Source organism: Carassius auratus, chromosome 23, assembly GCF_003368295.1.
Source record: "Carassius auratus strain Wakin chromosome 23, ASM336829v1, whole genome shotgun sequence".
NCBI lineage: Eukaryota > Metazoa > Chordata > Actinopteri > Cypriniformes > Cyprinidae > Carassius > Carassius auratus.
This window is the reverse complement of record NC_039265.1, coordinates 19439775-19466362: the sequence shown is the minus strand read 5'-3', so window position 1 is coordinate 19466362 and position 26588 is coordinate 19439775. Positions and strand designations below refer to the sequence as shown.

The window sequence follows — 26588 nt, the reverse complement described above, 5'->3', positions numbered from 1 at the left end:
ACAATCATACTCACACTTACAATCACACTCTCACACTCACAATCTCACACTCACAATCACACTCTCACACTCACAATCACTCTCACAATCACACTGTCACACTCACAATCACTCTCACAATCACACTCTCACACTCACAATCACTCTCACACTCACAATCACACTCTCGCAATCACACTCTCAATCACAATCACACTATCACACTATCACACTCTCACTCACAATCACACTCTCACTCACAATCACACTCTCACTCACAATCACACTCTCACACTCACAATCACACTCTCACACTCACAATCACACTCTCACTCACAATCACACTCACAATCACACTCTCACAATCATACTCTAACTCACAATCACACTCTCACACTCACAATCACACTCTCACTCACAATCACACTCACAATCACACTCTCACAATCATACTCTAACTCACAATCACACTCTCACACTCACAATCACTCTCACAATCACACTCTCATACTCACAAACACTCTCACACTCACAATCATACTCTCACTCACACTCTCACTCACAATCACTCTCACACTCACAATCACACTCTCACAATCATACTCTCACTCAAACACAATCACACTCTCACAATCATACTCTAACTCACAATCACACTCTCACACTCACAATCACACTCTCACACTCACAATCACTCTCACAATCACACTCTCACAATCACACTCTCACAATCATACTCTCACTCACACTCTCACACTCACACTCACTCACAATCACTCTCACACTCACAATCACACTCTCACAATCATACTCTCACTCACACACAATCACACTCTCACAATCATACTCTCACTCACACACAATCACACTCTCACAATCACTCTCACACTCACAATCACTCTCACAATCACTCACACTCACAATCACTCTCACAATCACACTCTCACAATCACTCTCACACTCACAATCACTCTCACAATCACACTCTCACAATCATACTCTCACTCACACTCTCACACTCACACTCTCACTCACAATCACTCTCACACTCACAATCACACTCTCACAATCATACTCTCACTCACACACAATCACACTCTCACAATCATACTCTAACTCACAATCACACTCTCACAATCACTCTCACACTCACAATCACTCTCACAATCACTCTCACACTCACAATCACTCTCACAATCACACTCTCACAATCACTCTCACACTCACAATCACTCTCACAATCACACTCTCACAATCATACTCTCACTCACACTCACAATCACACTCTCACAATCATACTCTCACTCACAATCACACTCTCACACTCACAATCACACTGTCACAATCACACTCACTCACAATCACTCTCACACTCACAATCACATTCTCTGTCACACACACACACACACACACACACACACACACACTCTCTCTCTCTCTCTCACACACACACAGATGTGTTGATGATGATGAACTCTGATGAATGCTTTGTGATAATCAGTGTTGATCAGAATCATGATTACACTAGTGAAGCGTGCTGCTGACCGGTGTTTTGTGTTTAACAGAGACCAGCGGTCAGATGAAAGTGTTTTTACCCAATAAGCTGCTGGAGTGTTTGCCTCGCACCACCACTTTACCCAAAGAGAGACTGCGCTGGAACACCAACGAGGTGTGTGTGGCTGCACATACAGTATTACTTCATACTGCCACAGATTCTATTAGGATTTGACTTTTAGTTTCTATTTTTTATATTTCATGATTTGATAAATACGTCTATAGTCTTCAGTAAGTTTGAGTAAGTAAGTTGAGTGAGTATTTTTTGCAGTGGCAAAAAAGCTGAAATAAAAAAGGTGACAAGTTTTTATATTCTATTTCATTTATTTCAACATTTATTTCATTGTACGTAATAAAAATGTTGTTTTTTCATGTATGTGACGTGGATAATTAACAGCACTCTCATCAGCTTTACACTGAACTCTCTATTCTGTCAATTAATTTATATTTTTATGAACTCTTTTAATAACTGTTTGATTTTGATTGTTTTTTATTTTAAATGATTTCAGTTTTACAATTTGTATTATTTAATTAATTTTTACACAAGTATATTCACCAGATGACTTTCACACTACTGTTGGGATTGCAAAAGAATCACAAAAGCATCTTTAAATTACTTGTTTGTTTTTTTTTGTTTTTTTTTTACTTAAGATGACATAAATTTTCAATCTTCACTCAAATGAGTTAAAGTTTTAGTAATTTTCTTTAATGCTTTTGTAATGTTTTTTTTTCTCCCAGTTTTTATGTCTGTTTTTATACGTATTAGTTTTAGTTTATTTTTGTTTCATCTTAATAAAAAAGAGAAATGTTGGCTTGGCAAATAGTTGAAATAAAATAAGTTATTTTATATTTTATTTAGGTTTATTAGTTTATATTTTATTAGCGTTTAATTTCAGGTAATGAAAATGTTTATAATGGACACTGGATTATGATCTAAGTGTGTTGTGTTTGTGTGTGATTCAGGAAATTGCATCGTTCCTGATTTCGTTCGACAAACATGACGAGTGGCTTTCTTGCACGCTTAAGACCAGGTCAGTCTTAATTTGATCCAGAAGTAAATTAATTGAATGTACAGTGGCATTAACAGCATGTGTTCATCTGGTAGTGAATATAGACTATTTAAAGCAAGATTGCTTCAGCTGTCTGGTTGTGTTTTGAGTGAAGTGTGTTTTTAATTCCTCGTTCCTGATTGTGAATAAAATGATGTTCACACACACAGGCCACAGAACGGCTCCATCATCCTGTACAATCGCAAGAAGGTCAAATACCGGAAAGATGGATATTGCTGGAAGAAGAGGAAGGACGGAAAGACGACCAGAGAGGATCACATGAAGCTGAAGGTTCAGGGCATGGAGGTGTGTGTGTGTGTGTGTGTGTGAGAGTGAGTGTGTGTGTGTGTGTGTGTGTGTGTGTGGTCACGTGACGCTCATCTCTTTCCCTCTCTCCTCCTGCAGTGTCTTTATGGTTGTTACGTTCATTCCTCCATCGTCCCAACATTCCACAGAAGATGCTATTGGCTGCTGCAGGTTTGTTATTATAAGCATGTGACACTAATCTACCCAATCAGAAGCCAGGATGTGTGAATATATAAAAAATAAGTTATTGTTGTAATGATATTATTTTTATTCAACATCTATGAATTGCTTCAGTGCTTGATGTTTGCAGTGAACAAGAAATAAAAGAGTTAAAGAAAAAAACAATTATTTTACATATTTATGTTATTTTGATGTAGTGTACATATTGAATAATTTTTATTTTTATTTTATTTGTTATATTTGAAATATTTTTTGTTTTATGATTTGATTATTCTAGTAAATTTGAGATTTTATAAATTTTTTAAAATTGTTTTATTTTTATTGCTTTTATTTTAAATTTATTTATTTTCTTTTCTGTAAAATTTTTGTTGTTTTAATAGTTTTTATTTTAAAATTTTTATGATTTAATACATTTTTAAATCCATTCATTTTAAGTGTTTTATTTTCATTACTTTTATTCTAAAATAATTTCTTTATTTTTTTTGTCATTTAATAAGTAAATAAATTAGTAAGTGTTTTTTTTAAAATAAATATTAATGTTTTTATTTGAAAATAAAAAACATTATTTTTAAATGTTTGTGTTTTATTTTGATTGTTTTTAATTAAAATGATTTAATTTTATTTTATATTTGTATGACATTCGTAATGTTAAGTATGTGGTTCTTTTTTTTTTTACAATTATTTTAACTATGATATTGTTTTACAAAAATGTATATGCTGTGTGTGTGTGTGTGTGTGTTCAGAACCCAGACATCGTTCTAGTGCACTATCTGAACGTGCCGTCGCTGGAGGACAGTGGGAAGTCCTGTGGACCGGTCTCATGTGCTCTGACCGACCGCAGGGACAGTCTGCGCTGGAGCCGAGACGAACTGCTGTCTCAACTCAAACCCATGTGTGAGTGACCAATCACACGCCTGCAGAATGAGCAAACCACCAATCACTGATCTATGAGTGCATCACCACAGAACGACAATATCTAATATGTTACATAGTGATGTGAACGTGGTTACTGTAAATGACTCTATATCTATGTGTGTGTTTAGTCCACAGCTTGAAATGGTCTTGTGGAGGCAACGGTTCTGTGGAGCTCTCAGTGGAGCAGATGGTGCAACAGATCTTAGAAACACAACAGACCAAACCACAACCTCGAACACACACCTGCCTCTGCGGTAAACACACACACACACACATGTTTGTTTCTGTATAAAGTGTGTTCATCCCATAGGCGTAATGGTTTTTATTCTGTAGAAACTGTATATTCTATGGCCCTTCACCAACCCTACACCTAACCCTAACCCTCACAGGAAACTTTGTGCATTTTTACTTTCTCAAAAAAACTCATTCTGTATGATTTATAAGTGTTTTGATAAATGGGGACATGGGTTATGTCCTCATAAGTCACCCTCTCCTTGTAATACCTGTGTCATACCCATGTCATTATACAGAGTTGTGTCCTGATATGATACACACACACACACACACACACACACACACTCCCTCCCTCACTCACTCACTCACTCACTCACACACACACACACTCTCACTCTCTCTCTCACTCACTCACTCATTCACACACTCACTTATACACACACACACACACACACACACTCACTCAATCTCCCTCTCACTCACTCTCTCTCTCTCTCACTCACTCATTCACACACTCACTTATACACACACACACACACACACACATTCACACACTCACTTACTCACTCTATCTCACTATCTCTCTCTCTCACTCACTCACTCACTCATTAAGTCTCTCAATCACTCACTCTCTCTCTCTCTCTCTCTCTCTCTTCCTCTCTCTCTAACACACACACACACACTTACTCACTCACTCTCTCCCTCTCCCTCTCTCACTCACTCACTCACTCTCTATCTCTCTCACTCACTCACTCATTCACTCTCACTCACACACACACACTCACTCACTCTTTCACTCTCTCTCTCTCTCTCTCTCTCACTCACTCTCTCATTCACGTATTCACTCACTCTCTCACTCACTCACTCACCCCTTCACTCACTCAATCACTCTTTCTCTGTCTCTCTCACTCACTCACTCACTCACTCACTCACTCACTCACTCACTCATTCATTCATTCATGTATTCACACACTCTCTCATTCACATATTCACTCAGTCACTCACTCACTCCTTCACTCACCCCTTCACTCACTCACTCTCTCACTCCTTCACTCACTCACTCTCTCACTCTCTTACTCACTCTCTCACTCCTTCACTCACTCAATCCTACACATACACTCATATATACACAAACACACACACACACACACACACACACACACACACACACGTACGCACATCTCGCGCATGGATGCGAGCACATGCTGACATACACACATACACCCTCACACATACACACACACACACACACACACACACACCTGTAATCATACACTCACTAAACGCACCCACACACTAAACACACAGTCCTTCACATGTGCAATACACATTGTCATATTTTAAGTTTTCATAATATTTCATAATATTACAGTTTTGACTGATGAAATAAACCCCATACTTTCAGATGCTAGTGTGTGGTTTTGCCAGGGTCATTTATTTGCCATGTGTGACGTGTTTCCCGCAGCTTCTCCTGGATCCAACATTCCTCACCGCTGCAACAGCACCAGACATCGCATCATCTCGCCCAAACTGCCCACCCCTCACCCCACCCTCAATGAGCTGAAGAATCCTTCTCTGCGGGAGGCGGGACCGGGCGATGCGTTAGTCGCTGTTGTACCTTCGGAGAGGAAGCAGCCTGAAGAGGGTGGGAGGGGCGATGATCCGGGCGGCGTGGCTTCCCCATGCTCCGCCTCCTCCTCGTCCTCCAGTCCACCCCAGACGCAGCGGGCGGGGACAATCGCTCTTAGCAACGGAAATGGATTCTATGGTGACCAGCAGGGTGGATTGGCAGCAGTCATTGTCATGACGACAGCAACCCCGGTGGGGTGTGGCTATGGGGAGGAGCTAAATGCTGAGTTAGGCTCCACCCACCTGTCAGTCACCCGTGCCGGCGGACGTCTCGTTCTATCTCCTGTGCCGTCCAAACAGGACACGCCCTCCCCAACAAGCTCCACCTCCCCATCTAGCCCCACCCCTCCCAATCAAGGCGTGGCCACGCTTTCACTCACTTTCCTGCCCAGCCCTGTGATTGGAGGACTGCTGCTGACTGAAACCCCTGGGACAATCCTGCCCCCAAACCCGACGTCGCCATCACCCTCGCTGCTCCCATTTGACCCTGACTCCTTCCTAAACAGCCCCAAACAGGGGCAGACCTACGGAGGACCCGGTCTCACACCTCACTCAGTCTCCGCCTCCTCTTCCCCATCTCCACCTCCTTCAATATCTCCTCAGCCACTGTCTCTTGCTCTGTCTCTTTCTCCCACATCTCCTCCATCGTCTCTATCCTCTCTCTGTTCTGAGACGGAGAGGAAGAGTATTCCAGGTCGTCCCTCGTCCTCACTGTCTTTTTCACTCTCTCCGACGCGAACGACTCCCGCGCTGCTCCCGCTGTGTCTGGAGATGTCTTTAGGACTAGATTCTTTGAGTTCTCCTCTGTCGGTCCCACCCTCCGACGACAGAGCTCCTCCCACTGGATTCACCGCTCAAGTCCCGCCCGGTCATCTCCTAACCAATCCTCTCTCGCCCGCCACCCAAATAACATCCTCTCTTGAGGTGCTGCCAACCAATCAGCTGCCACCAGAGGGAGAAAAGGCGGAGTCACAGCACTCCATGTGCATTCAACCTCCGAATCAGACACCACCCCCAGCCACGCCCCCAACTGTGAGTCCTGTACAAGTGAAGGAGGAGCAGTCTCCGCCCACTCATACACATTTCGAATCAGAAGTCACGCCCATGGACACCACCCACTGCGGCCATATAGACGGAGAGGAGGCTGGGCTTACATTTGACTCCGCCTTCCCCGACCTCATATCTGAGCACATTATAGAGGAGCCTGTCAGTCACCTTCCCACCCTGGCTCCGCCCGTTTACCCCATCCGCTACATGGTTCCTCCACAGCCGACACCGTCCACCTCATTCCTGCCCTTCCCTCTTCTTACAAACCCTGGAGGAAACCCAGCAGAAACCCAGCGGCTGGCCAACATCACAGACTTCTCGCCCGAATGGTCGTACCCCGAGGTTTGAATCTTCATGCCTCTTCTTTAAAGGGACAGTTCACCCAAAAGTGAAAATTCTGTCATCATTTACTCAGCCTCCACTTGTTCCAAACCTGTATGAATGTTTTATTTCTGTTGAACACAAAAGAAGATATTTCAAAGAAAGCTGGTAACCAAACAGATGACGGTAGCCATTATTAATTTTAATACTATGGAAGTCAGCGGGTAGCTTCACCTGTTTGGTAACCAGCATTCTGCAAAATATCATCTTTTGAGAAGAAAGGAACTTGTTGAGGTTGAGTAATTGATAACAGAATTTTCATTTTAATTTCTGGGTGAATTATTTCTTTAATTGCTTCAAATCCATTGCGAAAATCATTTAAAATTAATATAAAATTAAGACTTTTAGGTGAAGAAACATTATGTTCTGAAGTCTAAGCTTTGACAATTGGTAGAAGAAGAACAAAAGTTTCTGCTTGTGTTGCATTTAGCACCAGTGTTATTTTAGTATAACTGAGACTACTATGGTTTATATTTTATATGCTATATAGTTTCGTTTTTGAATTAGTTTTTATATTTACATTTAGTCTTTTTGCAGGTTCATTGAAGACCAGTCGTGCTGCTGCATTCTGAATCATTTGTATCGTAAAAAGCGCTATCAAATAAACTTTAATTGTAAAGGTTTGATTGTGCTTGATGGATGTCCAGCCAGAAGAGCATTGCAGTAGTCCAGCCTAGAAATGACCAGGGCCTGGACAATGTGCAGTCTGCACCTTCAAAGACCACATTGCATCTGCAATGTGGTCTTTGAAGGTCAGCTGGTCATCAAAGGTTACACCAAGATTTCTGACCGAAGTTCATGGGGTAATTGTAGAAGAACCTAGCTGGATGGTGAAATCATGCTGTAGAGTTGGAGTGGCAGTGACGACAAGAAGCTCAGTCTTTGCCAGGTTGAGCTGTAGGTGATATTCTTTCATCCTTGCCGAGATGTCCTCCAGGCAGCCTGAGATCCGTGCAGCTACTGTTGGATCATCTGGTTGAAATGAGAGATAGAGCTGTGTGTCTTCAGCATAGCAATGGTACGAGAAGTCATGTGCCTGTATGATGGGACCCAGTGATGTTGTGTACATGGAGAAGAGGAGGGGTCCCAGAACTGATCCCTGAGGAACCCCATGACAAGTTGAAGTGTTTTGGAAACCTTGCCTCCCCGAGCCACCCTGAAAGACCTATCAGTAAGATATGATTCAAACCAGTGAAGTGGAATCCCTGTGATGCCCAGTGATGAGAGGGCAGGAGGATCTGGTGATTGACCGTGTCAGAAGCAGCAGATAGATCCAGCAGAATAAAGACTGATGATTTGTAATCCGCTTTTACAATCCGCAGTGTTTCCGTGACTGACAGTAGCCCAGTCTCAGATGAGTGGCCGCTCCTGAAACCTGACTGGTTAGTGTCCAGTTTGTTGTTCTGTGAGAGAAACAATGATATCTGGTTGAAAACAACTCTTTCAAGGGTTTTCGCTATGAATGGAAGGAGAGAGACGGGTCTGTAGCTATCTGTAAGAGAAGTGTTTAATAACAGTGGGTTACCTGAGTCTGCTTGAATGCAGTGGGGAAGGTGTCTGTGAGGAGAGATGTGTTGATGATGTGTGTGAGTGCTGATAAAAGTGTAGGAGAGATTGCTTGGAGGAGGTGTGAGGGGATTGGGTCTGGAGGGCATGTTGTAGGATTGTAGGAATTTTGGATACTTCTGTGATACTTCTGCCTCAGTGAGGGGCAAAAAGATGAAAGCAAAGGCTGATACATCTCAGGTCGGACGGATCTTTTGATTTGCACCACTTTCTCTCTGCTGCCCTGAGTTTGGTCCGATACTCTCGAAGAACATCGGATAACCGAGGGTTCGAGAGGGCAGCAGCAATAAAAGAGAGAGGACCAATTAAGTTAAACTGGTTGCCTGCTTTGTGTGGTTGTAGTGGTAAGGCGTTTGAGATCAAATGAAGAAAGGCGTGAATAGAAGTCTATAGTATAAGGCTTGTCCAGATGGATGTGAATTAATTAATAATGTTATTTTTTATTTAAATTTTAGTTCAATTTGTAGTAAATTTGTTTTTTTCTATTTTTTTTAAGTTAGTTTTTTATGTCTACACAATTTTAATTTAAATTTTTATAAAATATATTAAATGTTACTTTTTATTTTAACTTGTCTTAAATTAGTAAATTAATTATAAAAAAAAATATAGATAAAAAAATGAATAAAAAAACAGTAAATAACTACAACTTCAATTAAAATTAAAATAAAAAACAATATAAAAAATGATAGCAATTATACTAATATATCACTGGTGTTATTTTCTTACATAAAAAAACTCAAATTAGTAACAGAATTACTTAAATTAAAATTTCTAATTTTATTTCAAGTAACAAGAATGTTTTGGTGGTTTTAGTTTGGGGGAGCTGTAATAAGCATGTTTAACTCCTTGTGGTTCAGGGCGGCGTGAAGGTGTTGATCACAGGCCCATGGTCAGAGACAGACGGACGATACTCCTGTGTGTTTGACCAGAGCAGAGTTACAGCTTCTCTCATCCAGCCAGGAGTCCTGCGCTGCTACTGTCCGGGTGAGCACACACACACATACACACACACACACACACACACACACGCACACGCACACACAGACACGCACACACAGACACACACGCACACATACACACACACACACGCACACGCACACATACACACACACACACACACGCACACGCACACACAGACACTCACACACACACACACACACGCACACAGACACTCACACACACACACACACACACACACACGCACACAGACACGCACACACACACACACACACACGCACACAGACACACACACGCACACACACACACACACACACACAGACACACACACACACACACGCGCGCGCGCACGCACACCTACACTCACTCACTAACACACACAGACACTCACTCGCGTGCACACACTCACTCACTCACACTCACTCTCACGCACACACACACACAATCACTCACTCACTCTCACACACACACACATACACACACACTCTCGCTCACACACATACATACAGACACACACACACACACACACACACGTTTTCTCTTTTTATCATAAATCAGAAAATACTGTCAACAGAAAGAAAACAAAAACATTTCAACATGTTTTTAGGAGTGAAATGTTTTATAAATCAGTGTAAAAAAATATAAACAAACCTTCAGAATATAGAGAGGAATAAATCTGTAGAGTTTGGTGTTTGTAAGAGATAAACTATGGATTGAGATCTAAATCTAAAGACAAAAATAAAGATTTGAAATAAAATAAACACTAAAATGTGTGTTTGGAATGATTTCTCCTCACTAGTCTGTAAGGAGAGACATGATAAGGAAGCAAAATAGACCAGTGCATGAAGAAACAATCATTTTTCATGTAGAGTTTTGTATATAATAAGCTTCCTGTGTGTGTGTCGTGCGTGCGTGTGTGTGTGTAGCTCATGAAGCTGGACTCGTCGCTCTGCACGTGTTGAAGGACTCCAGTGCCGTCTCCTCCTCAGTGTTGTTCGAGTATCGTGCTCGCAACGCCTCGTCCTTACCGAGCTCACAGCTGGACTGGTTATCACTGGATGGTGAGTAAAACACACACACACACACACACAGCTGACCCAAACATTGCAGATGAGAATGGCTGGAGAAACATCGTGTACTAAGACTGACGGAAAATGAAAAGTTTTCTTGGCTGATATGGCTAGGAACTATACCCTCATTCTGGCGTAATAATCAAGGAGCTTTGCTGTGTAGCATGAGTGCAGCAGGCGCAGTGATATTACGTAGTGCTTGTTCCGGGACTGAACCGTCAAAGTTACTAGGTCCCCAACCCAGGATCAATCCCGGGACGTGTTTGCGTTCATACAGAAGGCAACCCTGCAATGTTCCGGCAATTTTTCTGTGAAAGGTGCTTAAGTGTGTGTGTGTGAGTGAGTGAGTGTGTGAGTGAGTGTGTGAGTCTGAGTGAGTGAGTGAAAGTGTGCATGTGTGTGTGAATGTTTGAGTGAGAAGTGAGTGTGTGTGTGTGTGTGTGAGTGAGAGTGAGTGTGTGTGAGAAGTGAGTGCTTGCGGTTGTGAGCGAGAGAATGAGCGAGAGAATGAGTGAGTGAGTGTGTGAGAGAGTGAGTGAGAGAGTGAGTGAGATCGTGAGTGTGTGAGAAGTGAGTGAGTGAGTGTGTGCTTGTGTTAGTGAGAGAATGAGTGAGAGAGTGAGTGAGTGAGATCGTGAGTGTGTGAGAGAGTGAGTGAGAGTGAGTGTGTGAGAAGTGAGTGAGTGCGTGCGTGTGTGAGTGAGTGAGAGAATGAGCGAGTGAGTGAGTGAGTGTGTGTGAGAGTGAGAGTGTGAGAGAGTGAGTGAGAGCGTAAGTGTGTGAGAGAGTGAGAGAGTGAGTGAGAGAGTGAATGAGTGTTTAAGAGAGTGAGTGAGTGAGAGAGTGAGTGAGTGAGTGAGTGGGAGAGTGAATGAGTGAGTGAGTGTGTGAGTGAGTTTGAGAGTGAGTGAGTGAGTGATGAGTGAGTGAGTGAGTTTGAGAGTGAGTGAGTGAGTGAGTGAGTGATGAGTGAGTGGGAGAGTGAGTGAGTGGGAGGGAGAGTGAGTGAGAGAGTGAGTGAGTGAGAGAGTGAGTGAGTGGGAGAGTGAGAGAGTGAGAGTGAGTGAGTGAGTGGGAGAGTGAGTGAGAGAGTGAGTGAGTGAGTGAGTGAGAGAGTGAGTGAGTGGGAGAGTGAATGAGAGAGTGAGTGAGTGGGAGAGTGAATGAGAGAGTGAGTGAGAGAGTGAGTGTGTGTGTAAGAGAGTGAGAGAGTGTGTGAGTGAGAGAGTGAGTGTGTGTGAGAGTGAGAGAGTTAGTGAGAGAGTGAGTGAGTGAGTGAGTGAGTGTCTGTCTGTGAGAGAGAGAGAGAGAGAGAGAGAGTATTTATGTGTGTGTGTGTGTGTGTGTGTGTGTGTGTGTGTGTGTGTGTGGATATCAGCCGGTTTCTATTTCTGTCGCTCAGTTAAAGCCTATTTAAATCCATGTGTCCGGGTCTGTCTCTCTCTCCGGCCGTCTGCAGGCTCAGTAATTTAAGCTCCACTGTGTCTCTCTCTCTCTCGTCTCATTCGGGACTTTCCCCACTCGAGGACAGAGGTCTGTCAGGATCCAGCAGGACGTTTGCATTTGTCCTCCAGACAATGTGGAACGCTCTCTCCTGTGTGAACACATCTGCCCTTCTCTGAAGTGTGTTTGTACTCAAAAACTGTTTTTATACTTCTGTACTTGTATTTTTGAACATGTCTCACTCCTGAGCAAGCGACTGAGACAGACATGGAGTTGTGCTTTTTCTGATTCGCTGTTTTTGTCGGATCGTCTAAACGATGGCGCAGAGACACATGGATGGTGTAGGTAGGAAAGACTGTGTTAAAACTGCTCTCTCTGTGTTTGGAGCTTCATCTTAGAGATCATTGTGTGTGTGTGTGTGTGTTGAGCTGTCAACACATCCAAATGCACTGTAAATCAAGCACTAAACATACACACACATACACACACACGTCTGCTTTGTGTCCAATACAGTAAATATTAGAATTTGTTTTAAGAATGGATAGTGTTGAGAATCAAGATCTGTTACGTTCTTCCGCCAAGTTTCCTGCGTGATAAAACAGACTGCTTATCATCCAAAGCTTATTCTAAGGAAAACATGTTTTACAAATGTCTTTCTTGCAGGTCAATGTAATAAAGTTCCTGTTTAGGGAAAATAATGTTTGCTGCTTTAATAAAAAAAATACACATATATCTAAAATAAATGTATATACATACACATACATACATACATATATACATACACACACATATGTATATATATAGTTGAAATAAAATAAAATAAAATCTTATTTTATTTTAGTAATTGCCAAGACAACATTTCTCAGTTTTATTTAGTTTGTTTTTACATTCTAAAATAATTCAAATTAAATAAACTATATCTAAAACTTAATAGATTACTAATAAAAATGACAAAAACACAACAGGATTATAGTATGTTTTACAATAAAATATTGTTTCAGTCCTTCTACTTCCAAATTTCACATTTAATATTTTTTTTTAATTTATGGCTGAACTATTTTTGAAATGATTTTATTTCAGCTACTTGCCAACTACTTGTTTTCTGAGAGTACTAAAATATCTTAAAATGAAATTTTATAATTACAGACGTTCATTTGATATTTCATTCCATGTGTCACTTCATTTCAAGTTGAAGTACTAAAGCAGGTTAAATCAAATTAACTGAAACCTAATAAAAACATGTAGACACATATATATAAAAAAATGATAATAAAAATGCGGAAAACCGTACTATGAAAACTGTTTTTTCAGGTGTAGTTGGTTAATAAACTCACTCTAAACTGTATTCTAGGACAGAACGACCTTTCAGTTCTTCTTTTTTCAGAATTGCATCGCGTTACAGCAGTGAATCAGTTTGTCTCTCGTTCTCTCCAGATAACCAGTTCAGGATGTCGATTCTGGAGCGTTTGGAGCAGATGGAGCGGAGAATGGCAGAAATGTCAAGTAACAATCAGCAGAATCAACACATGAATCACTATCATCAGCAGCTGTCGAGGAACCAGAGCTCTGCTCCGCGCTTGACTCCTGAAAACCAGGTACGAACACACACCTTCATCTCTGATGTGGGTTTATATCAGTTTCTCAGACTCGTACAGCGACGGATGAAGAACCAGACACTGGACTGGAGTTTCTCTGTTCATTCTGAGTTTTTGTCTCATTTTACAAATATCTAAGCGTTCTTCTTTTGTCAATATTAACTAAAACTGACAAAAACTATTCTTTATAAAATTCATTACTTACAAATAAATAGAGTAAAACTTGACTTATAATTAATTTAAATGTTATTAAATAATTTGATTTCAGCTTAGTGTAAGCTTACTGTAAGTGCTAAATAAAAACATTAATAAAAACAATATGGACATTTAAAAAAACAAATAAAATAATAAAAAAACAGAATAGCTAAAAATAAAATAAAAGCAGAAATCTAATTCAGATTATCAACAGAAACTATTATAATTAAAAAAGATCATATGCAGATGTTTCGTAAAACTCATGTCATTATGCATTTCAACTAAATGTGTTTTGATTTCAGTCATTATCGGCAATTCTCATACTGTATTTACATTTATACAAGCTTTTATTAAAGCAGCTTGAATTGTGTTTTAAGATATTCATTTTATTACTTCATGCATTCCCTGGCGATCGAACCGATGACCCCAAGATTACTAGCATGAATGAAAAAATTAATTAATGCAAGAATGATTAATAAATATATTCAGTAGATGCACACAGACGCATCCCAGTCCTGTCCATTAACACCCAGGATTAATTTACTGATGAGAATGAAACAAAGCTGAATTTATTTTATTATTTGCAAATTGGCTTTTTATTTGGACATTAATTCTAATGTTGGAATTTGAATTCATTGTGCATTTTTTTCAAGTATGTATTAAATGTTTCAGTGAAATGTCTGTAAGTAAATGTTACAGTGAAATATAAATGAAAATAGTTGAGTTCTTTAGTGTGGACATGTAGAGATTATTTCAACTATACGTTTAGAAACTTATTTATTACTTAATCTTACATACTTGCCAGAACGTTCACCAGAAGGTCACGTCGACACCTTGTGTAAGTGTCTGTGTGTGTGTGTGTGTTGATGAGCGCTGGATTTATGAGTGTGTGTTATCAGGGTTACCAGCGGAATGTCAACTTTGCCAGTGACATCACTTCAGTATGCATGTATTAATAGCGCTTTTTCCATGTTGGTGTACCCCACAAACACACACACACACACACACACACACACACACACATCACTGTTTCCTCATCTGATTCTCATGGTAAACTCCTGTAGTTTCTAGTCTTCAGGTTTAGTGCTGATCGTTTGAGTTGCTGTAGTTCAAACACAACACACGTTCGTAAGGATCCTCCTGCTGATTCATCTCATTCATTTTTAGCTTTTCCACTCTTACGTCAATCCAGCACGAGGACGGACGGAGAGACCGAAACAGACAGACAGGAGGGAAAAAACAGAGGGAGGGTGTGTGTACTAAAAGTAGTCAAGTTACCACCTCCTCTTATCCACGCTCATCTACATTTATTCATTATTTTTAGATTAACTATCTAAACCAGTCTAATCTACTAAAATAATTGCTGTTACTGATTAATCTAAACCCACCTCAGATGCAGGAGAGGTTTTTTGCATTCACTTGATATTTTGGTCGCATTTTTTTGCGTGACAATTAGTTTCGACTTTAGTCTTAAATGAACAGTTCAAGACTGTCTTTTTAGTGAAATATTTAGCTTTATTAGGATTTCTTTCCAGAGGGGATTTGGAATTTCTCTTATCACTCCATAAATCAGAAAAATGCATTTTGCCACGTTTTTAGAATAAAGTGTTGTATAAATCAGTGTGAATCAAATATGAACAAACCCCTCGGTAAAAACCTTCAGAATATAGAGAGGAATAAAACTCTAAGTGTTGGTGTTTGTACGTACTGCTGAAGTGGAGAAAAAACTCACCGCATTTAAAGATATGCATTTTTTAACCATGTTTTAATGATAAGATGTTGTATAAAATCTGAAAAATCAAATATGAACAAACCCCTTGGTAAAAACCTTCAGAATATAGAGAAGAATAAAACTCTAAGTGTTGGTGTTTGTACGTACTGCTGAAGTGGAGAAAAAACTCACCGCATTTAAAGATATGCATTTTTTAACCATGTTTTAATGATAAGATGTTGTATAAAATCTGAAAAATCAAATATGAACAAACCCCTTGGTAAAAACCTTCAGAATATAGAGAGGAATAAAACTCTAAGTGTTGGTGTTTGTACGTACTGCTGAAGTGGAGAAAAAACTCACCGCATTTAAAGATATGCATTTTTTAACCATGTTTTAATGATAAGATGTTGTATAAAATCTGAAAAATCAAATATGAACAAACCCCTTGGTAAAAACCTTCAGAATATAGAGAAGAATAAAACTCTAAGTGTTGGTGTTTGTACGTGCTGCTGAAGTGGAGAAAAAACCTTTTGAAGGTATGGATTAGAATTGAAATCAGCAGACGCAAACAGATAAAGTGCAGTAAACTGAACACTTCAAAGTGTATTTAGGATGTTTTCTTTCCACTAGTCTTTAGTCATTAATAGTAAATTCAATAATTTATGAAAAGGCAAATATCCCAAAATATTAAAATTGACCAGTTTTTAAAAACCGTGCTTTCCTGTAGTTTCAGATTGAACTGCATCTCGCTAAAAGAGGTTTAGTTTTTGTCAGTTTTATTTATTTCTGTTGCTGTGAAATTCTAAATAAACATCATAATCTGATATATTTATATATATTTATAGACATAAACTTCTGTTCATATAGATTAAAATATATTAATTATTTTCTAACAATATACACTACATTTCAAAAGTTTGGGGTCAGTAAATTTTTATTCTTATTTATTTTTAAATAAATAAAAACTTTTATTCAGAAAAGATGTGTTAAACTGTTAATAAGTAATAGCAGAGATTTATATTGTTAGAAAAGATTTATATTTTAAATAAATGCTATTCTTTTAAACTTTTTATCAATTAAAGAATTCTGAAAAAACTATCACATTTTCCAAAACAATATTTGTCAGCACAACTTTTGATAAGTCTAATAATAAATCATCATATCAGAATGATTTCTGAAGATCATGTGACACTTTACACTGGAGTAATGATGATGGAAATTCAGCTTTGCATCACAGAAATAAATTCTACTTTAAAGGATATTAAAACAGAAACCATTATTTTATATTGCAATAACATTTTACAATATTACTGTTTTTTTCTGTATTTCTGATCAAATAAATGCAGCCTTGATGAGCAGAAGAGACTTTACAAGTCTCACTGATCCCATTCTTTTGACCAGCAGTGTATATTTCAGAGATGCTGCCTCTTTAAATAGTTTCCCTGTAGCTCGAACATCAGCTTCTTGTCAGTATGGTTTGGTAGTGTTTCTTTAAAAACACTAGTTTGATATGGGTTAAAAACAAATGTTTGACAGCTTTACATCTGACGCAGTGACTCAAACGCAGTCAATACAATCTATAATTAATTAAATTCACTCTGAATCTGAATTCTGAACATGTTTAGATTTAATTTAAGGCAGTCTTCTGTGTAACTAGTGACTGATATAAAAGCAGACTACAGGAGGTGATGATGTGAGCGGTGTGAGTGATCGTGTGCGATCTAACGCTCAGAACAGCGTCAGATGAACGATGATTTCTCTCTAGTAGATGTGAGGAAGTGTGTAAATGTGTTAATGATGGTGTGTGTGTGTGTGTGTGTGTGTGTCAGTCGGGGCTGTGGTTCGAGCGCAGGATCGTGGCCGTGTGTGAGCGGATGATGGCCGGCGGTCGCTGGGATCGAGACGCTGAGAGAGACACACTCACACACTCCGTCAGACACCGAGGGATGACACTGCTGCACCTCGCCGCCGCGCAGGGATACACACAGCTCATACACACACTCATACGCTGGAGGTAACACACACACACACACACACACACACACAGCTCATACACACACTCATACGCTGGAGGTAACACACACACACACACACACACAGCTCATACACACACTCATACGCTGGCGGTAACACACACACACACACACACAGCTCATACACACACTCACAGCTCATCACACTACACCTGCTCCAGCTTCTGACACTGTTTCCAGATTTTCTAATAGTTTTATCTCAGACAAATATTGTCCTCCTCACAAACTACACATCACTGGAGAGATGATTTATTCAGCTTTCAGAATTATTTTCAGGGTCACATGTACATCTCTAGTTTCTGCGGTCAGTGTGTTTTGTGCTTAATGATGTGTCTCTGTGTGTGTGTGTGTGTGTGTGTGTGTATCAGGAGTATCAGTGTGAATAGTCTGGATCTGGAACAGGAAGTGGATCCTCTGAACGTTGATCATTTCTCCTGCACACCTCTGGTACGTCGAAAAATGAGTAAAGCATGTTTCTGAAAGAAGTCTCTTCTGCTCACCAAGCAGCATCATTCCTCCAGTCTTCAGTGTCACATGATCTTCAGAAATCAGAATAATATGATGATTTCCTGTGTCATGTTTCGTGGTTCTGACCCATGTGTGTGTGTGTGTGTGTGTCAGATGTGGGCGTGTGCTCTGGGTCATCAGGCCGCGGCGGTGTTGTTGTACCGCTGGAGCAGTGCGGCTCTGGGGATCCCGGACTCTCTGGGTCGTCTTCCTCTGGCCGTGGCACGTTCACGAGGACACACACGTCTAGCGCGCTGTCTGGAGGAGCTACACACACACTCGCAGACGCAGGAACACACACTGGACACACCCTCTCCTCCGTCTCCACTGTCCAGCAGCCCTGACACGGGTAACACACACACAGCCCCCGTCAAATACCTTTTAGTTTTACTCTGCTTTTGTTTCAATTCTGCTGTAACTATTTCAAACTAAATTAAAAATACATTTTTCATTAATTCATTAAAAAATATTTTTCAATTCATAATACTTATGCATTTTTTTTAAACTCATGTCTAATTCATAAAACTTTGACAATTTAATATACTATTTTTATTTTTTATTTTTTTTTACAATAAAGCACTATTAAATCTCTTAGATGTTTCTTAAATTCTGTGCTTTTCTGTAAATTTCCATTTTAATTACACAAAATTAAAAACAAATGTTTATATTTAAAACGCATGTCTAATTAAATTCATAAACTTTGAGAATTTAACATTTTATAAAAATTTAACCAATAAAATCTCTTACATTTTTCCTAAATTCTGTGCTTTCTGTTTTAATTTTTATACATTTGTTTTTAATTGAATTAGACTAAATTAAATGTACATTTTATATTTAAAACAGATTTCCAAATTATGTGCTTCCTGTTTTAATTTTCTGAATTCCATTTTAATTAAGACAAACAACATGTTCAAAAAGCTTTAATAATTTAATATTTTAATGTAACAACAACAAGGCCCTGTAAAATCTAAAAAAATTTACCCAAATGCTTTAAATTAAATTGAATTAAATTCAAATTAAACAATTTATTTACAATTTATTTATTTATTTACAATTTTTATATTAAAAATGAAAGTATAATCAAGTTTTAATTTTTTTTTCTTAAAAAAGCATGTCAAAAAAAAAAAAAAAAAACGATAAATGATATCACTGATTTGGGGGAAAAACACACAAAATAACATATTTTCAATATAAAAACTGATTGTGGACTGGATATTTTTTACCTTTTATCACAGTCTTGGGCATGTCAAAGATTAGTAACAAGATTGGCTTTGATGCATTGTTAGTTTTTGTGCAGCATTAGATTTACATTTTTTCTCCCTCATTTGTTGTTGGTGGCTGTTTTTGCCCCATTGACTTCCATTATAATGACATTTTTTTGATTGAAAAGCCATGACACCATATAATCATGCATTCTTGATTGTTGGTGGTTGTCCCTTTTGGGAAGAGGTAAAATTTGTTATTTTTACAGTTGATCACAAGGTGGGAACATTAACCCTTTAGATAGCCCTGTGCAAAAACAAAAGTTTAGTTCCCGACTTGTATATGTAGCTATATGAAGTATAACAGCAAATTATATTGTGTTTGTGTGTGTACAAGCCAGAAACTAAGCCTTTTTCTCTCTCTCCCTCCCTCTCTCTCTCTCTCTCTCTCTCTCTCTCTCTCAGGTCTGAGCTCGTCTAGCAGTGTCCCCTCCCCCAGTGACCCGCCCTCTCCCTCCCCAAGCTCCGCCTACTCCAGTGGCTCTGTTCCTGACCCCATGGACTCCGCCTCCACCCCCTCCTCCCCGTTCTCAGCCCCGCCCCCGGCTGGTTCCACCGACTCGCTCTTCCTGATGGACTGTGAGGTCTCGAGTCCCTCGGCCCCGGAGCTCGCCGACGAGCTGCTCAGCTACAGCGAGAACGCCGAGAACGAGGACTTCCTGTCTGACGAGGTCCTGCAGGTGAGAGCTGCTCTGATTGGACAGCGCATTATAGTCTCCGCCCCCTCACCAATGTTCACATGCGCATAGAGTTAGAAAAATAGAGAAAAGTTTTGATCAGTGAGAAAAGGAACAATGTTTTGCCGCTCACAGTGAATGAACGATGTGATGGTGATGTTGCGATGTTTGGCTGTTAGGTTGACATGGCAACGCTGGCCGAGCAGATCATCGAGGCCACTCCTGAGCGAATCAAACAGGAGGAGTTTAACCGGGAGGCGGAGTCACCACTGCGAGAGAGGCGGGACAATCCTGCCATTCACGACACCATGCCGTGGCTCGCCACATACCTGGACACCGTCGACAGGTACACAAACACCTGTACAGCAGTGTTAAAAACAATACAGATACATCTGGGAATCCTGAAAGAGCAAGCATGTAATAAACGTACATCAGCATCTCTTTGATGGGATTTTATTGTGAAATGTGAGCCAAACATGTTTCTGACAGATTGATGTGAGATTACTATTATTGATTTCACCTTCACTGGGTACATTACACTACTGTGTGTGTGTGTGTGTGTGTGTGTGTGTGTGTGTGTGTGTGTATGTGTGTGCAGGGGTCTGTGTCCCACCCCTCCCTCGCTCCTCAGTGATTTGGCGCTGCAGAGGCTCCGCCCCCCAAGCAGCGCGGCGTGGGCGGAGTTTCTGAACGCCTCAGCCAATGGAAGGATGGAGAGAGACTTCGCTCTGCTGACGCTGACGGACACGGAGCAGAGAGAGCTGTATGAAGCTGCACGTGTCATCCAGAACGCCTTCCGCAGATACAAGGTACACACACACACACACACTCGACGACTGACTGAGTGTGTGTGTGTCTGATGTGATAACGATTGGGTGTTGTGTTTAGGGGCGGAGGCTAAAGGAGCAGCAGGACATGGCTGCAGCAGTAATACAGCGCTGTTACCGCAAATACAAACAGGTACCACACACACACACACACACACACACACACACACACACACACACACAAATAATTACATATACATTCTCCATTCACCAGAACTCACTGTTTTAATCCTCTCTATATTATAAAGTTTTGTTCATATCTTATTCATAATGAACATTTTATTCCTTAAAAACATGCAGACAATGTATTTTTACAGTCTGTCGACAGTAGTTTCTTATTTGTGACCCTGGAGCACAAAAGCAGTCATAAGTTAAGTAGGTATAAATAAATATGGGTCAAAATTATCATGAGGATATTAAGTAAAGATCATGTTCATGAAGATATTTACTGTAAATATATAAAAACTTAATGTTTGATTAGTAATATGCATTGCTAAGAACTTCATCTGAACAACTTTAAAGATGATTTTCTCAATATTTAGATGTTTTTGCTCAGATTCCAGATTTTCTAATAGTTGTATCTCAGACAAATATTGTCCTCCGAACAAACCACACATCACTGAGAGATCATTTATTCAAGTTTTAGATGATGCTTATATCTCAATTTCAAAAAATTGACCCTTGTGACTGGTTTTGTGTGTCCTAGGTCATATTTATGGAGTGAAAATCAGAGAAATTCAAAATCCGTTCAGTAAAATCCTTCAGAGTATAGAGAGGAATAAGTTTTGGTGTTTGTACGTGCTTCAGAAGAGGAGAAAAACTTTTGAAGATATGTATTAGAACTGAAATCTACAGACACAAACAGATCAAGTTTATTAAGGACGACATTGCAGACAAACACAGGTTTTTTATGCCCTTCTCAGTTTTGAGATTATAGTCTGTTTTGCTTCCATAACAAGTCGTCTTGTTAGTCTAGTGAAAAGAAAACATCCAAAATGCACATTTAAGTGATTATTTTATTGCTGTTTTTCGGTTTTCATCTGTACATTAAAATTACAATACATATCTTCAAAGAGTTTTATCTCCACTTCAGCAGCACGTACAAACACCAACACTTAGAGTTTTAATCTTCTCTATATTCTGAAGGATTTTACCGAGGGATTTGTTCATATTTGATTTTTCAGATTTTATACAACATCTTATCATTTAAACATGGTTAAAAAATGCATATCTTTAAATGCTGTGAGTTTTATCTCCACTTCAGCAGTACGTACAAACACCAACACTTAGAGTTTTATTCCTCTCTACATTCTGAAGGATTTTACCGAGGGGTTTGTTCAAACATCATTCACACTGATTTATACAACACTTTATTCATAAAAACATGCTAAAAACGTGTCTTTTGACAGTACTGCTTTATTTATGGAGTGATTAAGAAGAGAAATCTATATTTCCCTCTGGAAACCTTTAAATCTGATATAACCTCAGAATCAGATCTGTTTTCGGTTCAGTTCAGATCTGTGTTCTAGAAATGTGGAGCATATTTAGACACACAATGATTCAGCCGCATGACACTGACTGAGTGTGTGTGTGTGTGTGTGTGTGTGTGTCTTCGCTAACACTAATATTGCTGCCGTGTCTCTGATGTCTCTCCTGTTTCTCGTTTAATTTCATGCTAGCTAACTTGGATAGCACTGAAGGTAATATCAAACTAAACTGTGCACACGTTTCTGCTGTGTTGTGTTGTGTGTGTGTGTGTGTTGTGTTGTCCTCCTGCAGTATTTCTATATTAGTTGTGTGTGTTTCTCCTCCTCCAGTACGCTCTCTATAAGAAGATGACGCAGGCGGCGATACTGATCCAGAGTAAGTTCCGCAGTTATTACGAGCAGAAGAAGTTCCAGCAGTCTCGGCGAGCGGCCGTCCTCATCCAGCAGTATTACCGCAGCTATAAAGAGTACGAGCGCGTCAAGCAGGGCCCGCGCGGCCCCGGGGCCCTCAGCACCAAGCTCAAGTGAGACACACACATATACACACTGTGAGTGATCCTGTGACCCTTCACTCACACTCTGCTCCTGTGTTTCAGAGGCTCGTTCCTGACCAAGAAACAGGATCAGGCCGCGCGGAAGATCATGCGCTTCCTCAGACGCTGCAGACACAGGTACACACACGTCTAGATACTGAGCTGTTATTATAACTCACGCCAGCCCTTCTCAACCAGAGCCCTCCAGAGAAACATGATCTAGAACAAGCTTGAACTAAACTCCAGATATTTCTGACCTCCTCAGTAAATATTGTTTCTCTGAAGAATCTGTGTGAGGACGTCTCAATGTAAAAGTGTGACTACTCGACCTGGAGAAGGCTTGGAAATTAATCCAATCTTAAAACATTGTGTGAATATTTTTACGATTTTACTAGACGTGAAGTATTATTCAAATTATAAAAATATTTGTAAAAACTTTCATCACTAATTCTTAACCAGTGATTTATTATTGACTGGAAAACATAGATTATTAATTTGTGCATATAATATTTATCTGAAAACACCACAGGCATTTATACAATGAACATACATTTTACTAGTTAAATAAAATACTTTATGTTATAAATTGTGCTTTTTTAATTTAAATCTTCAATTATTATTCATTAAACCCTGAACGACTCAAATTTTCAAACACCATGGGCTTTTATATAATATAATACTTACTAGTTAAATCAAAATGATTTATATTGTATTATAAAATTGTAAAAAGTATTTTTTACTCCTTTCTTTGTATCTAGTAAATCCTGAACGACTGACAAAATTTATGGAAATTAATAATATTGTAAAATGGGCACTTGCATAATGAAGTATTTTCTTCTGTAGTATTTTTTGTCTTGATTTCTAGTGTAAATATCTACAAATTATTTTCATTAAGATGGATTTATGTGACAAATTTTGTTAGTTTTTGTTAAAAACAAGTAAAAATACTTGCAAAAGTTTGAATAAAAATGTAAAGAATTTCACAAATCCTTACCTTTAGTTCTTATTCAGTAAATCATTAACAACTGGAATAAGAATTCAAACATTCAGTATGATTTTTTTCATAATCTTTCATAATTATCTCGCAATTTGGATTTGTTCATATTACATTTTTCAGATTTTATACAACATCTTATCAGTAAAAACATGGTGAAAATGCATATCTTTAAATGCGGTGAGTTTTATCTCCACTTCAGCAGCACGTACAAACACCAACACTTAGAGTTTTATTCCTCTCTACATTCTGAAGGATTTTACCGAGGGGTTTGTTCAAACATCATTCACACTGATTTATTCAACACTTTATTCCTAAAAACACGGCTAAAATGTGTTTTTCTGATGTATGGAGTTATAAATAACTAAATCCAAAATCCCTTCTAGGAAACACCTGTATTTCTAATATGTTAATATATTCAAACAGGAATTATGAACCTGGCTTCTTCAGGGTTTCTGATTTATTTGCTGGAAATATATGCAAATGAGTTCATTAGTAATATATTATAACTGTGTGTGTTTACAGGATTAAGGAGCTGAAACAGAGTAAAGAGCTGGAGCGCAAATAACACACACACACACACACACACGCTCACACACACACACACACACATACGCTCACACACACACGCTCACACACACACACACACACACACTTGTTTTCTCCCGTCGTCGCTGAAACACTACTGCTATGTTCAGTTTTCCTGAATGTTGGGAATGTTTTCTGTATAGATGTAAACATACGCTGTGTGATCAGAAACCCTTCAGATTATTTATTGATCTCTTGGAGATGTATTTTATAAACCACAGAATGAACCGTATCCAGAGTCTTAAATCGTAGTTGCCATGGTAACAGACGGCGGAACTGTAAGTTGCCTAGTGACGAACACGCGATGGTTCGTTAAAGATCATCACCGTTCATGATAATGATAATGAGTATAACATCAGTCCAGTAAACAGAGGAAATCATTTCGATTGGTCAGTTTATAAGAGCAGGTCAGAATCAGTGTGATCGTCTCCTGATCTCGTGTGTGTTTGTGTGAATCTGCTCACACTCACATTACTGTACGTTACTGTATGTTACTGTACGTTACTGTACATCAGTTTATCTGTGTAACACAACAGATTCTGCTGTGTCTTCAGTCTGATTCAAACACTCCTGTTCTTCAGTTCTGAAACTCCAGATTCAACACACAGCCCTGAATCCTTCTGAGATTAAGGACATTAGTTTCTCATTGTTTCTACATTACATTTTTTGGTCTCCCCAAAACAACTAATTTATCTTTCCAAAAAATGTTCCTCTAAAAAACTCTCTCTCCAATTTATTTTCTCTTTCCAAAAAGAAATGTATCCACCCCTAGAATATTTTCCCAAATTATAAAAAAAATGTAAAAAAAAAAAAAAATCAAAATTCGAAAGATTTTTTTAATTTATTTTGAAATTCAAGAATTTTCAAACATTTTTATTCTCATGAAAAATAACTTTTTCTCTTCAGATGTAATTTTTTTGGGCCTCTCTTCAAAAATCTTTTTCTAAAAAAAAAAATCCAAAGATTTCTGAGAATATTTCAGGCTTTGGCTCAGGGAAACGTTCCTGTATGAGCAGAATAAAGATATAAAAACGGTGAATTATAATCACAAATCAGACATTTTTCTGTCAGTTGTGAGTTTACGTGTCACAGTATATCCCCAGAATAATTCTGTGTTTATGATGAATAGCTCAAGTAATCTTCCATGATTGTGTGATCTCAGAGCGTCACTAGGAATCAGTTTTAATGATATTTCTGAATGTGCCTTGAGCTGTTTTTATCTGAAGAACTCGTTCTGTCTCGATGCAGATCTTTATGCATTAGTCTGTAAATACTGTACAATATAAAGAGCTGGTGAAAATATATTTAAGAATGAAGACTTGCTTCTGCCTGATGAAATGTTTAATTTATGATATGCACGCTTCTATATACCCATGAGATTCTTCAGCATGTGTTTGCTTGCTGCTGTTTATGGTTTGCATGAGTGTGTTTCTGTTCATATCTCCACTCACAGGCCTTTAGCTCATGCTGACGTGACTTTATTTATGAATATAGATTCATGGACATGTTTGAATTGATTTCTACTGTATGAATTCATTGACATTTTGCAGATATTTGTTCAGGCTGTTTTACCGTTTCATAACGTTTCATTAAAATTCTTCAAATTCAAGTTTCATTTGTTGGTTTTTATCTGTTCACACTTTGCTCGGACACAAGGACATTCAGATTATAGACACGTTTCTGAAAAACATCCTAATGCACTTGTAAAACACATTCCAAGTAGTTACAGATTAAAATAATTAAAAAAGTGAATTGCAACTTCTTATCTCACAATTCATACTTATATCAAAATAATATCCTGAGTTATAAACGTCGCAAGAACAAAGCATGCAATGTAAGAAAATGAGCAATTACCTTTTGGTCTGA

The 26588-nt window shown here is 38.9% G+C and overlaps 1 protein-coding gene across 2 annotated transcripts in view; it reads left to right on the top strand.

Moving 5' to 3' along the window:
• camta2 (calmodulin binding transcription activator 2) overlaps positions 1-26331 on the top strand; it is a 33850-nt gene extending 7519 nt beyond the window's left edge. The window contains exons 3-23 of one of the 2 annotated variants that reach the window (XM_026200294.1): positions 1545-1648; positions 2497-2564; positions 2753-2888; positions 2988-3059; positions 3812-3962; positions 4112-4237; positions 5683-7235; positions 9698-9824; positions 10724-10858; positions 13745-13905; positions 17644-17828; positions 18216-18294; positions 18469-18703; positions 20022-20296; positions 20473-20639; positions 20892-21102; positions 21182-21253; positions 22800-22820; positions 22938-23131; positions 23204-23278; positions 24660-26331. In XM_026200294.1, the coding sequence (XP_026056079.1) occupies positions 1545-1648; positions 2497-2564; positions 2753-2888; positions 2988-3059; positions 3812-3962; positions 4112-4237; positions 5683-7235; positions 9698-9824; positions 10724-10858; positions 13745-13905; positions 17644-17828; positions 18216-18294; positions 18469-18703; positions 20022-20296; positions 20473-20639; positions 20892-21102; positions 21182-21253; positions 22800-22820; positions 22938-23131; positions 23204-23278; positions 24660-24702 (4190 nt within the window). In that variant the 3' untranslated portion in view covers positions 24703-26331. The remainder of the gene's footprint in view (positions 1-1544; positions 1649-2496; positions 2565-2752; positions 2889-2987; positions 3060-3811; positions 3963-4111; positions 4238-5682; positions 7236-9697; positions 9825-10723; positions 10859-13744; positions 13906-17643; positions 17829-18215; positions 18295-18468; positions 18704-20021; positions 20297-20472; positions 20640-20891; positions 21103-21181; positions 21254-22799; positions 22821-22937; positions 23132-23203; positions 23279-24659) is intronic. The other variant, XM_026200295.1, reaches the window with a different exon arrangement.
• The last annotated feature ends 257 nt before the right edge of the window (positions 26332-26588 follow it).